This window comes from Nipponia nippon, unplaced genomic scaffold (assembly GCF_047370975.1).
Source record: "Nipponia nippon isolate SJK-2023a ecotype South Korea unplaced genomic scaffold, ASM4737097v1 scaffold_9, whole genome shotgun sequence".
In the NCBI taxonomy this organism is placed as follows: Eukaryota; Metazoa; Chordata; class Aves; order Pelecaniformes; family Threskiornithidae; genus Nipponia; species Nipponia nippon.
This window is the reverse complement of record NW_028262413.1, coordinates 5,498,760-5,512,273: the sequence shown is the minus strand read 5'-3', so window position 1 is coordinate 5,512,273 and position 13,514 is coordinate 5,498,760. Positions and strand designations below refer to the sequence as shown.

Below are 13,514 nucleotides of genomic sequence, written 5' to 3'. Positions count from 1 at the left end.
ACTAGACACTTTTTACACTCTACTGCTTACTCACACTGAGGAGACAGAGAAAGAAACCAACAGCATGCTAACAGTACACTAAAAAAGGATTAGTGTTGATGGAAAGTTTCGCTAATTCTTGTAATGTCCAATATCTATTTAATGATTCTCTGAGAGGCACCAGAGGCAACAATCTTCAGAGGTTTTTCTGATCTAGAAGAGCCATCTGTGAGCACCTTAAGCAAACACAACAACTTCTTCCCATCCCTCAGCCTGAAATTCACTTACTAGTGCCATTTATTTCCAAATAACTATAGCCATGTAACCTTCAGCCAAGCATTCAGCTGTCTGTGGCCCAAGGACTAAACTGGTGAGGCACCACTGGGTGACCTTGGCTCAGCTTTATTGAGAAACTGTTGCTGAGCTGTAAGGCAGTCCGTGAGCTAAAGCCCTGCAAGGTAAGAAAAATAAAAACACAGACCGAAGCGTAATTGTTGAGATGGTAATCGTTAGGAGCTCAAGGACTCAAAAGAAAAATACTGACATGAAAAAAATATAAAACCCCAAGGAAAAAAAAAGCAGAAAAGCAGAAGAGGGCAACTCAGCAAGATTGTGGATCAGTCTGTTCCAAGAGGCAACAGAGGCCAGTGCTGCCCCTCCTGACTGATGAGATGACTGCTCAATCAGCAGAGGCTCATCAGGTGCCTCCTCAGCAGTGATGAGCATACTGACGTTTGGCCATGCAACACATTCGTCCTAGCTCTCCCTTCCATGCAGCAAGCACTAAAAAGCTGCTGCATCCTCATGTTGCATCTGTCCTGCCTGCTGTCTCTCTGTGCACGGTAAAAGACGCTCGGACAAAAGTGACCTGGTGAGGAAGTACTACAACCACAACACTCCGGGGGGGGCGAAAAAGGCCTGTGCCAGAAAGCCTATTTTTCTATGCAGACAAGAAGCTAAAGAGTTACACCTCCAGCACAAAGTCACTGTTCATTCAGACAGGAAGAAACTAATCCTCAGGGATATACAGGCATTAATGACTTATCTTAGAGTAACAAAACATGCCTATGGGTGCCTTGAAAGAGCCAGAGTCCTCTGGATTTGCACTTGCAGGCAAGTGGAAATATTGTAGCTTCCATAAGCACCAGTATCCTGCTATTCTTTTGCATGAAAAAATGAGGGGATGGGACGCGGAGGAGGACTGGAAAGGGAGAGAGGGGGATAGAAAATTCGTAACTGTAGAATTCTTTCTAATAACTGAATAGCAGTCGTAAGAGTTGCAGCCGAGTTGGTGTTTACAGCAAAGGCTGGTATGTTCTATTGCTAGACAACACTGAGTTTTAATTTAATTTTTTTTAAATTTAATTTCAATTCAATTTGATTTAATTTCATTTTAATTTAATTTTTTTTTTTATTTCCCTCACTGTATAACCTTTCTGCCACATACTTTTGGCAACATATTTGTGTTACTAGTATATTATACCTTGAGAGTAAAACAAAACAAAAACTTAAAAACCTGAAATCTTCCAACCCAACTATCTTTTGATGGAAAAAACCATTGTGGAATAGCATTACATCTGTAGAACAGAGACCATAAAAACATCTACCTGAATATCAAAGATAAGGTTCCATTTCACTTCTTTATTTTAGGTTAAAACTCATAGCGAGAAGAGCTTTTTAGTAACCAACAGGTTAAGAGTCTTATAGAGAAACAAATTAAAATAGGCTGATGGTATCTAACATTTGTGAGAGGGTCCGAAACCGAGTTTAAGTTTCCTCAAGATTAGGAACCACTGCTCTGCATACATCTCATCTTTGCAGAGCTGGTGGCTCTGGCTCCCAGGAGTTCTGTTCTGCAGTACCTTACTCTTCTCTGGGACAGCCTGATCTCCCCAGTGAACATGGCAAGAGAAGGAACGTCTCCTATCGAGCCAAAGACACGGGACTGGTCTGAGGCAGAGTGGTTGAGGGAGGCAACTGCGTGTAGAATAGAGCACTGGTTTAGGCTAATGGGATGGGATGATAGAGGACAGGCGAACAGGCATATGGTCAGAATATGTTTGAGGTAGCCTTATGTTCTGTAATCCCACTAAATCGGAAAGGGGAATGTCCTCAAAATGAACAAAGATCATTTAAAATTAACAATTTCTAACCTAGAAATTCTTTTGCAAATTCCTTAAACACAGCATAAATGACAATTCAAAATGCAACACGTTGTCTTGAAGAATTGCTTTGAAAGCATTTAATACAATATTAATGGCGCCATTATTTCAGTGATAAGGAAGATAACAGTGTGTCAAAAAAGTAGTTTGCTAAGATTGTGTTCCAACAGACATTTATGATTCGGTCAGTAATATTCTCTTCAATATTACAGCTTTACGGGAGAAAATAAATCTGTGTCCTTAATTCTTCTTCAAATACAGTGATGAAAAGTAACATTAGCCAGAATTGCTTCCAAAAGGGTAAAAGATGCCCAAAATGTGCATGCACACACATCTCTATTACATGCCTGTTAGCACATATATATAATCCACAAAATTATCATGTGAATTTGCTTGATGCAAGAAATTGCAAAATGGCACCTTAAACTCTGCAAATACAAATCATATGACCAACAGAAGCAAAGTAACCACAAGTCCCTCTGAAGTCAGTGATCAAAACTAATTGGACAAAGTCCAGGTTGTTCCATGGTAGCCACTACCATGGATTTTTATTTCCTGTATTCTCCTTCCCCCAAATAATCTCCTATCCCTTCCCTAACCATATGGTTTCTTTTGCTACTTTCGCCCTCCTTTCTTCAGGAAGAAACACATCCTGGTTTAGAGACAGCATATAATATGGCTGGTTTTAAGCTATGCATATGCTGATGGGCACAAAAGCTAAACTGAACAAATCACAGGCAAGCTCATGCTGCAGCCTCTCCCTCAGAGAAAGTGGTATCCGAGTTTTTACGCAGTCACACAGAATGTGTTAAAACCCAGCAGGTGTGAAATGTCCGTCTCTGTCAAATTTGATTGCCCCTGGGCAAATGATCCAAAAGTCAATGGGGGCCTAAAGGGGAAATGGAAAGATCAAAGGAAGAGGCAATGACTGCAAAAAATAAGTTTCCTTCAGAAACTGCCCTGCAGTAAGCATTCCCTGCCATTTCTAAGAAACTGAAAAGAAACATACTCTGCATTTCAAAGGCACAGCTGCTTACCGCTCAACGACATAGAAGTTGTCTCCGTCATCACCTTGGTCAATCACGTGTTCCTGAGGTTTCACCTTCCTCTCAAACATGGCATCAAGGACCTGAGACAGCTGCTCCTATAAAACAAACCGGGGAGAGGTGTCAGAAAAACTCTCAGAAGATACACCTTAGCATTATTGCTGGACAAGGGCGAGTTCATCTGGATAGTGAAGTGCAACATGCATTGCATTATTTTTACTGCATGCAAATACAAGTAATACTGATATTAAATGTTGATTTCCACTAGCAAGTCCCTCACTTGTTTCCAGCTTATTAATGTCAATTCAATAATGCAGACAAACATAGGTACTTCCATTATAGGAGAGATATTACCTGAAATTTATGTCCAAATGGCTTAAGTTATGTGTACCATTTCAGTGCCAAAGCGCACATGTACTGCAAACTCTCACTTGGTATAATCTGACACAGCTTCACTGCAATGGATACGTATTGATTTGTGTCAACAGTATATGTATTTCATTATATGTATCTGTGTCTAGAAACTGCACCGCAATTTATTAGTAACTTATTTGTACTGTCACCATCTAAGAGCCCCAGTCATGATCAGGACTGTGCTGAAGACGACTCCATACTAACAGAGTTATTTCCCTAGATAGTCCGTGTCTTAGAGAACCTGCAACTCCAGCACAAGATGAGATCAGAGAGGTACAGATGGGGAGCACATACAGAAAACGGGATAATGCTGGTCTGCGCAGCAGACTCAAACTAGGTTTCTCTGACGAGCCATGACTAAACTTTTTTGTGGGCAGCACAGGCAGGGAAGCTGTGAAAGCCAAAAGAGATGATGCCGTAGAAATGCCTTGCCTCAGTGCTGAGCTGCTTTACCATCTTTGTTATTCCAAAGTCCATTAACAATAGACTTTCATTGCATTTTCAATGACCAGATGTTTGAAGTGGAAGATGTAGATCACAGCTGAGTTTCTAAAAATATACTGTATGAACACGCAAACTAGTCTTTATGCTGCTAGATACACTTGCAATATTTACTGCGTTCCTTAAGTTGGGAATAATCATTGCAGCATCTGTAGGCACCACTATATTGAATATATTGCCTATCTTTTCACTAGAATTCCATTTTGTTGTCTTTAAAAACTCTCCTGATATTTAAACTAAACAAGCATTGCATGAAAGCCATTTATTTTAACCACATATCTCACAGCATGCATTTAAGTAACAGTTGTCAGAAAACAAGCAGTGCAGATTTTAAAAAGCTTTTTAAAAACACTGTAACTGAATAACGCTTTATTTGGAGGATAAATAGGCAAAGACTTATCATTTTAAGTAAATAAAACACTGAGCTCTTCTGTCAATAAAAGGACATGCTTCGTCAGATTTCTGAACTGCAAAAAACCCTCTTGGTTTAAATATGGGTACTGAGCATGCTCAGAGTCATTGCTCTCAGCCAGTACAAAATTCAGTTGTAACTAGGATTTTACAAACTCATTTATAAGACGCTGCGGAGCCTACGCGTGATACATCATACAGAGCTTTTAACAGGAGAGAAGTTATCTACTCCCCCAGCACTTTATACCAAAACATAAACCAGGTTTATCATTGGGGATGCTCAGAATCTCAGGGTTAAACTCTGTGACAATCTGAATTGATTTTAGTCCCAAGTTCAACGTGAACCTTGCTAGAAGTGATCCACTGGGCACTGGCTCCCTTGGGTTTGATACCAAGCATTATAGCAACTATTCATGCAAGTGAAGACATTTAAAAGGGCTCTTGAGTCACTGGGCCTAAACTCAGCACCGTTCACCTAAATGCAATCAGTGGAAAAGGGATGAATTTGGCCAGGACATTCGAGTCACACAATCATGTTTACTCCTAAAGGGGTCTTATGCAGTTTTGCTGTCGTTGGGTTTGTTTGCTTGTATTTAACAGTTTTACATGACCCTCTTTAGGGGTTAAGAAGCAAAAGAACGTATTTTGAGCTTTAATTTGAAAGTGTTCCTCACAATTATTAAAGGACAATATGCACTGAGCAAAAGCAGTAGCCATGCATTCTGCCTTTCAGTGGGTATTCTACAGCCAACCTGCCAAACCAGTCACATCACAGAGAGGGAGTTAAAAAGAAATTGTTGGGAGGAGGGGTGAAAGGACGCAAGTTCCATACTCCCTTTATACCCATTACTAGGAAGGCTCTCCCCTCTCTGCTAAGTGCCTTTTATCATACTATAATCAATGTATGGACTGCAGTCATCTTTTTCAGCCACGTGCTATCTTAAAGCCTGAGTTTTTAACAGTTGCAGTTAAGATCATTTCCATTACTTCTCAGCTGCTTAGAAAGCTTTTCCCAGGAAGCAGTATTTTTCCAAGCCCACTCAGCTCAAATTTGTTTTTGTTTTTCAAAGTCATCTTTGAATAGAAACTGGTTATTAATTTTTGCTTCTGGGTGATTTTGATGGAAGCTAAAAGATTGGCCTACTCAATTCAAGTGGTGATTGCATTTTGTACATAGCCCTCGAGCTGCTGAATGTTCTCATATGTTTCGTTTTTTACCATACATAATCAGGTTACTTGTAAAAGGAACCTTTAAAATGTCTTAAGTAACTAGGCTTAATGACAACAGGAATCCCACAACAGTGAAAGGCCAGTCTTGGAAAGGACAGCTTTCAAGGGAACTTTTTGACAGAACGTCAATTCCTCAAGCCTGCTGCAATCAAAAGCTTTCAACAATTATTTTGAGAATGCAGTTCAATGACTTTGGGGTTTGTACAGCAACCAAGAACTGGGAGGACTTCCTGGTTTTCAAGGAAAGCTGAGCAGTGTTTCTGAAACCACAAGCTATCACATCCATCCTTTCATCTCTCAGGCAAAGCTCAATGATTCAAACCAGGCAGCTGCAGGGACCATCGCTGGTGTTACAGCTCTCATTCTTCCCCAGCCTGCAGTAGAGATGTCAGTTCTGTTTTCACCTCAGACCAGAGGTGAGATGCATTTATTCTATGGCCTCTCAGAGGCTCGATTAGAGAATCTCCAAAGGTCTGCTCCTGAACTATCCTATGATCCTCGTTAAAAAAATTCATACCAATTAAGATTACTAAGTGTGAGCAATGGAGACACTCATCCTTAAAACTCAATGCTGAGGCAATGAGTAATTAATAACCAACTTCAGCAATAAAACTAAGACAAGTAAGAATAGGAACAACCTAAAAACATTACTTTACATTCATTTACAGAAAATTTACTGACACATTAGCATTTAAGAAAAAGGTGCAGCAATCTGAAATCGTGCAAATGTGGATAGTGTTCAATATCACAATTCTGTAAGTAATTTCCTTTTTAAATTGCCCATAAAATGATGAACTGCTTCCTAGGGAAAAGGAAATCAGGTGCAATGGTACCCAACAGCAAATATTGAGAAATAAGCGAAAGAATTAACAAAAAAAACCCAACCAAACAAAAAAAAACCCACACCCAACTTTTCTCTAACAGACAAAAAAAAATTGAATTTGCAGGGAGAGGGATCTGACAATCATGGTAACTGACGATTTGACATGTTTATTTATATTGTTCATTGATTGTTGATCTCCAAACATGTCCCAGTCCAGCCTGCATATAATTAATAATTCATAAACTATCACAATGCACACAAGTGTCTAGACTGTTAGATCATGCTATTACCTGTACCTACAAACCATCAACTCCAGTTAAGATTTCCTTATAATCATACTACCTGATCTAGGTTTTTGAAGAGCAGGATATCTTTACATGCTTCCTGCAGTCTGCATCGCTGTTCATCAGTTTTTGGATGAACTACCTTTAAAACAAAGTAAAACAAAACTGTCATGACAACAAAGAAATATGATTACAGACTGAACCTTCACTTCAGAATGAAAAAACAGAACACAAGAGCGTCAAAGTATACAGTTCTTTTTTGTAGTTTGCATAAACAGTATTTATATATAAACATATAATGCAAGACAGAATGAAAGAAAGAGACCTAAGAAATATATTATGCTGACAATTAACACATGCTAAATAACAGTCAAGAAAGACAAGAAAGAAAAGGATGCCTTTCCCTTTCCCTTCCCTTCTAAACCAGCCACAGATACAGTCAAGGCTTGAGCATTTGGAACAGAGGAAAAAGCCAACAGTTTTCTTTCTAAACTCTGGCTAAATTAGTCCAAATATACTTATTGTTGGCATACAGGTAGTTTATAAGATTTATGATACAAATGTATCTCAGCCCATCTAATAACAGAAATTATCTAAGAAGCGTGTTTTATTTTCAACAAAATTACTTAAATAAAAGCTTTGCTGTTTGAGTGATTTTGTTCATTACTTCTTTCCAATTATAAACATCTCATCAGGTTAAAGGAACCAACACTCACTGTGTCATAAAAATGTTTATATATGTGCTTGTTGGGGGCTAATTATGAAAACATATATAACACTATTAATTACCTCACATTCACCACATTAACTATATTTCTGGAATAACGAGGATACCAAAAAACAGTTACATTAGTAGGCATTTCTAAAAATTCATTGTCCAAAGTTGAGCAGATCTCAGATCCTTGTTTTAAAAGAAAACTGAATATTGAATCAGCAGTCAGGAAAATTAAGACTTCTGATGGAATAAAAGTATCCAGGCTTACAAACATTTGGATGATCAGACACACTCATCGTCTTTTTTTCTTTTTATAGCATCCTATTTATTATCTTCTTTTTTAAGAGAAATTAAATTAGACTTAGATTTTCATTGCAGAAGCGTAAGCATCCTTGAGATGGAATCTGGAAAAGGAACACTAGAAGTCCAGAGAGAAAACATTGCCCCTCACCAGCCAGGCTACAGGATTTGCTCACATAAAAGCATCTCTAAAGAAATACAATTACAGTATCTGGGCTTGGAATTCCTAGAAATTCCCAGTTTTCAAAAACCATAGAACAACAGGTGGCCACAGTCTCACATTATTTCAACAAAATATTTCTCCTATCCAGGCAGAACGGCTTTGAAAAGAAAGGCAATAAAAAGCGTGTGAGGAATTTTAAGCACCCATGAGGAAACAGCTGTGGTAAAGCTTAAGTAATTCTTCACAACAGCATCGATGCTCTAGGAATTGCTTCAACAAGCCTTTAAGATAATTAAGAAAGGAAAATATCCAAAATTTTAAAGATGGTAGACTTAAGCACAGCTCTCAAGTCCTTTGAAGTAAAATTATATTAAAACTATAGTGACTAAAAAAGTGCATGAGGCAAAGTGGCCCTAAATTTCAGAGCAATGTCACTTTGTCAATGTCAGTGTACCCCACAGCCTCTCAGAACGAAACGCGCAAGTGGTAGGGAAAAGGTGATGCACAGACATCTGCCTGTCAAACTGTAGAGAGAATTCACTCATTCTTACCCTTTGTTCTGTATCTTCTTCCTCTTCATCTGGATTGAAAGCTTCAGCACAAACTTGGAAGAAAAAGAGAGAGGAAATTAGTAAAAAGAAGCAATTACATGAGAACGTCAAACAAATCAGGCTTAAATTCTTTTCTTCTATATTTTATTTTGCTACAGGAAAAACAAAATCACTTTTGTTTTTATGTCATTAGTGTCAGAGGCTTAAATCCTATCTATTCTCTGAGCAGGCACAGCATGGCTGTTCTCAAACTCTCATATTGTAACTTACAATAGAAAATAGTCTTGCCTAGAAGTTCGCCAAAGCATGCACACAGATTTCCTCTCAATTCTTATCAAAGCATAACAATCTCCATTCAGATTCATTTACAAACATCTTCTCTAAAATGCAGGGGAAAAAATACAGCAGCTACATCGCTTTGTTCTTTGCAGTGCAATGTATATAGCAAAACACTAAAAAAAAAAGAGTACAAGGAGGCATGTGGCACTCGCTCCAACTGAAGTCAGATTTGCAAGCAAGTATCTATATTTTGGGGTTTTTCAATACAGAGAAATCACATTTACACAGAAATTAACCTTGGAAATGAACAATCACCTTGGCCATAGTATATTCTATGACAAAAAAAAATGTTCTGTCCCCTCCCCCGTATGCTCCTATATCTTACTACATTTGAATCAAATGAATGTCAAGTTGTGATATAAAAGCAACTTCAAAAAATACACAAACTGATTTTTTTTTTTTTTTTAAAAGGATGAGAACATTTGTGGAAACCACACACTGTCGTGCACAGGAACAAGGCTTTGCCAATCATCAATAACTACAGGATCGGTTGTAAGGGAGGCAGGGATAATGGTGAGCTTCTAAAATTTCAAACTATTTTTGTTCGGTTTTAATACTTCAGAAAAGGCTTATCTTCACTTATCTTAACAGTTACGCTGTTACACAATTTTACAATATTAAACACAGACACCTTTGGCTGCCAAAAGCCTACGGCTCTAGCTCAGACTTTCTTATTAATTCGTGGACATTTGCCGTTCTTACATGTCAAAGGGAACTCTCTATTCTAACTAGCTGTACAGAGAGAGAAAGGGAGAGTCAGTCCTGGTTTCATCTAGTTCTGCTCTTACTTTAATAAGTGTGGTCTTACTTCTGAGGCTATACACTACTTGTAAAATTTTACAAGGAAACACAGACAAGCATTTTTCTTTGTACTTTATCCAGCATCCTGACAACACTGACGACTTGGCAGAATGCCCAGAAGCTCACTGCAATGACATCTAACCACTGAATGGACTTCAAATGTATAAATAAAAATAAGCAGATTTAAAAAAAAAAAAAATCTAGAAGGCCTAGCATTCAGCAACTTGCAAATAATCTGAAAACGCACAGAGGACTATTGACCTTGTCATCATGCTTTCAGAAGGACCATAAAAATGCACAAGTCCAGCATAATTTGCTAGGAAAGACTTGCTTTTTTTTTTCCTCCTTCCCCTGCCTATAAGGTATGGGTCTTTCCTAGCAAATTAGATTTTAATTCCTTTTTTTCCTGAAGAGGTTGAAGAGACTGGAATACAACACAAGAATTCCATTTATCCAACCACAATGTAAAAACCCAATCGTGTAATCATTAGGCATTTAAAGAGTAGTTATCGCTCATACAACAAACCCAGTGTTGCACTGCTCTTCTGGTTTGCACCATTTAGCAATATAGAAATGGTCTATTAACAGAGCACCTACAACAAACACATGCTTTCAGTTTCACAGAGCGGTCCATCCACACTTGGGAGCAGACACTTTACAAAGGATAAACAGCATCCTTCCCCAGATGAAAAAAAAGTATAGTCCACCACACAGTCCAGAGAGGACTGCATTATGGGAAGACAGATGCCTACAAAGCTGCAGAACTTGGACTGATAGGCAAAGATTCACTTAATATGCAATACAAAGGCACTAACAAAGAGAACATTATTAGCATTTTGGTGTGAAAGCTTTCCTCCTCCTTTTATTTTACCGCAAGGATCAAAGTCTACTGTGAAAGCTTTGGATTTTCTAGTAAGGAACATTTTCTTAGAAGAAAGGCTCCTTGGTTTAAACAGTATGGTGAAACTGAAGATTAAAAAGTATCTTTATTCTTTACAACCAGCATATCTTACCAGTAACTAGAGTTCAATTCTTTATTATGCACTGTAGTACGTACTGTAAATGCACTTCCGTACGTTTCTGAAAGTACCTGGCATATACACCCATTCAAGCTGTCTATGAATTCAGAGGTTACTGTACTTCACTATATCATTCTATCATTTCAATTCTCAATATTAAGCCGCAAATTAGATTTTGTTCCCGCCTCAACTGCAGGGAAGCTATTGCTAAGAATACGCCTTGGAATTGAGGAAATTCTCTTCAAGATTTCCTTGGGAAAACAAGTTTAATTACCATGGCTAAGACTACAGCGTTAGAGCAAAACCTGATCTTAAAACACGCAGCAATCAAAACAACACAGTTCTCTGCAACTTGAGTATCGAAAGGCTTTGGTTGGGATTTGTACATGTAAGTCTCCCCTGTTTCATCTTACCCAGCTCCATAAAGCCCACTAAGGACACAAACTAGGACTTAGGGCCCTTCCCTTACACGTGGAAATCACTCCTGTAGTGCCCAAGAATGGGCACCGCAGAAATACGACAAAAACGTGTTAAAAATACTACTTCTTCCCATGCTGTCACACAGAAAGCCTTCCCATTGTAGTTCTCGTTCTTCAGCCTCCTGCTGGGATTTCTTTTTGCATCTAGAAGCAGTAGGGCAGACATTTTGGACTTCGACTGACAGCTCTGATTGACAGGACTTTATTTACTTCCGGGCAGAGCTGTAACACTTAATGTAACATAGCTGTTGTGGGATGGTTAAAAAAAAGGGGAGAGAGACACAAATGATTAATTCTGACCTCAAGCTTAAATTAAATATTGTGATACGCTGGAAAGCCCACAGAAAGCTTTTCAGCCTACTCATATTAAAACATAACAACCAACAGCATTTTCCAAATATTTTAAAACATGACTAATGCAAAGAAAAGGCAAACATTACATCAACACCATCCTGTGGTTCATATCGCAATACCTCCCATTTTTCTTTCCGCTATTTTTAATTGGTAAATTACTTGTGTAAGTCTGCACTGGTGAACACATTACCCATCAAGATCTGTGTGTGTCAGTCTTACCTTCAATATGTTTCACGTTATCTGTGCTCAAACAGTGTTGCTTCTCTATTCTTCCGACTGAAAAGAACCCCTGTAACTGCCCTGAACTCTGCCAATCCCTGTCGGAGATCTATGGAAGTTAATTTCAGGACTCCTAAAGGCTAGTAATTTGTGGGTTACAGTACAGCCAGTCCCAGTGAAAAACCATTTGATCTTTCATCTTGACAGAGTGAAAACATACTTGCCCCACTATTTTATACATGACTGAATTCACACTTTAACTATTTCCGTGTCCCAATAAAACAGGTACTCCAAGGCAAGCTTATTCGCACAGGATTATCCTGAAGAAATGCGTTGGTAGCATCTTTTCAGACTCATTGAAACAGCCGCTGGAAGGGATCTCTCTCTGAAGGTCATGCAGCCCAACCTTCCCCTTAAAGGGGAGATATTTGCAACGCTAGATTGGGGCTGACCTGGAAACCTCCCCGGGCGAAGACTGCACATCTCGCGGGCTAACCTGCTCCACTGCGGCACCGCCCGCCCGGGGAAGAAGTTTTTCTTCATGCGCAACCTAAAGCTCACAAATATCTTGATATAATTTGAAGTGACTTCTGAAATCGCACCTTTCCTATGTGAGATTGTCAGCACAACTCTGCCCTTGAGCAAACGCTAAGCATGAATGCGTCAGTGCAAGTTATGTACAAGTGTGACACACACCTCAATTACGTATTTCCAATACTACAGCTATATCAGCACGTATCATGCAGACCAAGCTTCCTTCCAAATCTACCCACATAGTTCAAATAGCTTTGGAACACAAAAAACAGTTTTCAATTTTAAGAAGCTTTAAGATAAAAAGAAATTCAGGCTTTTATCCTACCATCTACATTTACTCTCTCTTAGCTTCTACAGCTAGTTTAGCTTTCTCCTCATACAGCACCTTCTTTGGCTTTCAAGAACAGGCACATCTGTTAACACTTCCAGAGGCTCAGAAATGACACAGCTCGATCGCTGCTTTGTTATGCAGGTGACAGCATCTGAAAGCAACAAAGATCCTTCTAGCTGCAGCAATGACGTAAGCAGCGGATGGGCGAGGGGGAAGCAAGCGGTGGGGAGAGAAGGAGAAGCAGCAAGAAAAGTTCGCCAGTACAAACACCACCTTTGTTTATGCAAGTTTTAAGTGCTCCCAAGATGATATTGTTCTGCAAAATATGTGTTTTGTCAAGATCAAAGTCCTTGCACTCTACGCAAATCTGCATAATAGTTCAGCACTTAGCTCGCGTAAGCCAGTAAAGCCTTTGCGAGAAATGCGTACCATCCCAGTAGCTGAGAGAGCACTGTTACTGTTTTTCAAAGGAGCCAAGAGGCTGAAGCCTGAAGACCTTCAGACACACACAAGAGGAGGAAACATTTTCATATTGGACATAGAAATTTTACATTTTATGTAAGGTAAATGCATTGTTAATATTTCTGTTATTGGAAGAAGTAGCAAAGATAGGCTCTGTCATATTCTCTTTGCAATTTTGGACAGCACCTTCTGTACTTTGGAGTGAAATCCTGTTCACTTGTCTTTACTTAGGAGGACGCGTTACCTCCAATGGATCCTATGAGAGCCATTAATGAAAATCCACCCGGAGTACTACGTGCAGAACAACTTTTCCAGTTATTTATTCAGATAAGTAATCTTGCACTACATTTAAGGCAACGTTCTTTGCATTTGACTTTGCCAAAGCCTCAAACGTTTT

The 13,514-nt window shown here is 39.0% G+C and overlaps 1 protein-coding gene across 1 annotated transcript in view; it reads right to left on the bottom strand.

Annotated features, from left to right (window-relative positions):
* Positions 1 to 13,514, bottom strand: part of PRKAR2A (protein kinase cAMP-dependent type II regulatory subunit alpha) — a 70,009-nt gene that overhangs the window by 15,995 nt on the left and 40,500 nt on the right. Inside the window, exons 3-5 of the mRNA XM_087743275.1 lie at positions 8,580 to 8,632; positions 6,909 to 6,992; positions 3,179 to 3,285 (exon numbers count right to left, since the gene is read on the bottom strand). Coding sequence (XP_087599401.1) covers positions 3,179 to 3,285; positions 6,909 to 6,992; positions 8,580 to 8,632 — 244 coding nt within the window. The remainder of the gene's footprint in view (positions 1 to 3,178; positions 3,286 to 6,908; positions 6,993 to 8,579; positions 8,633 to 13,514) is intronic.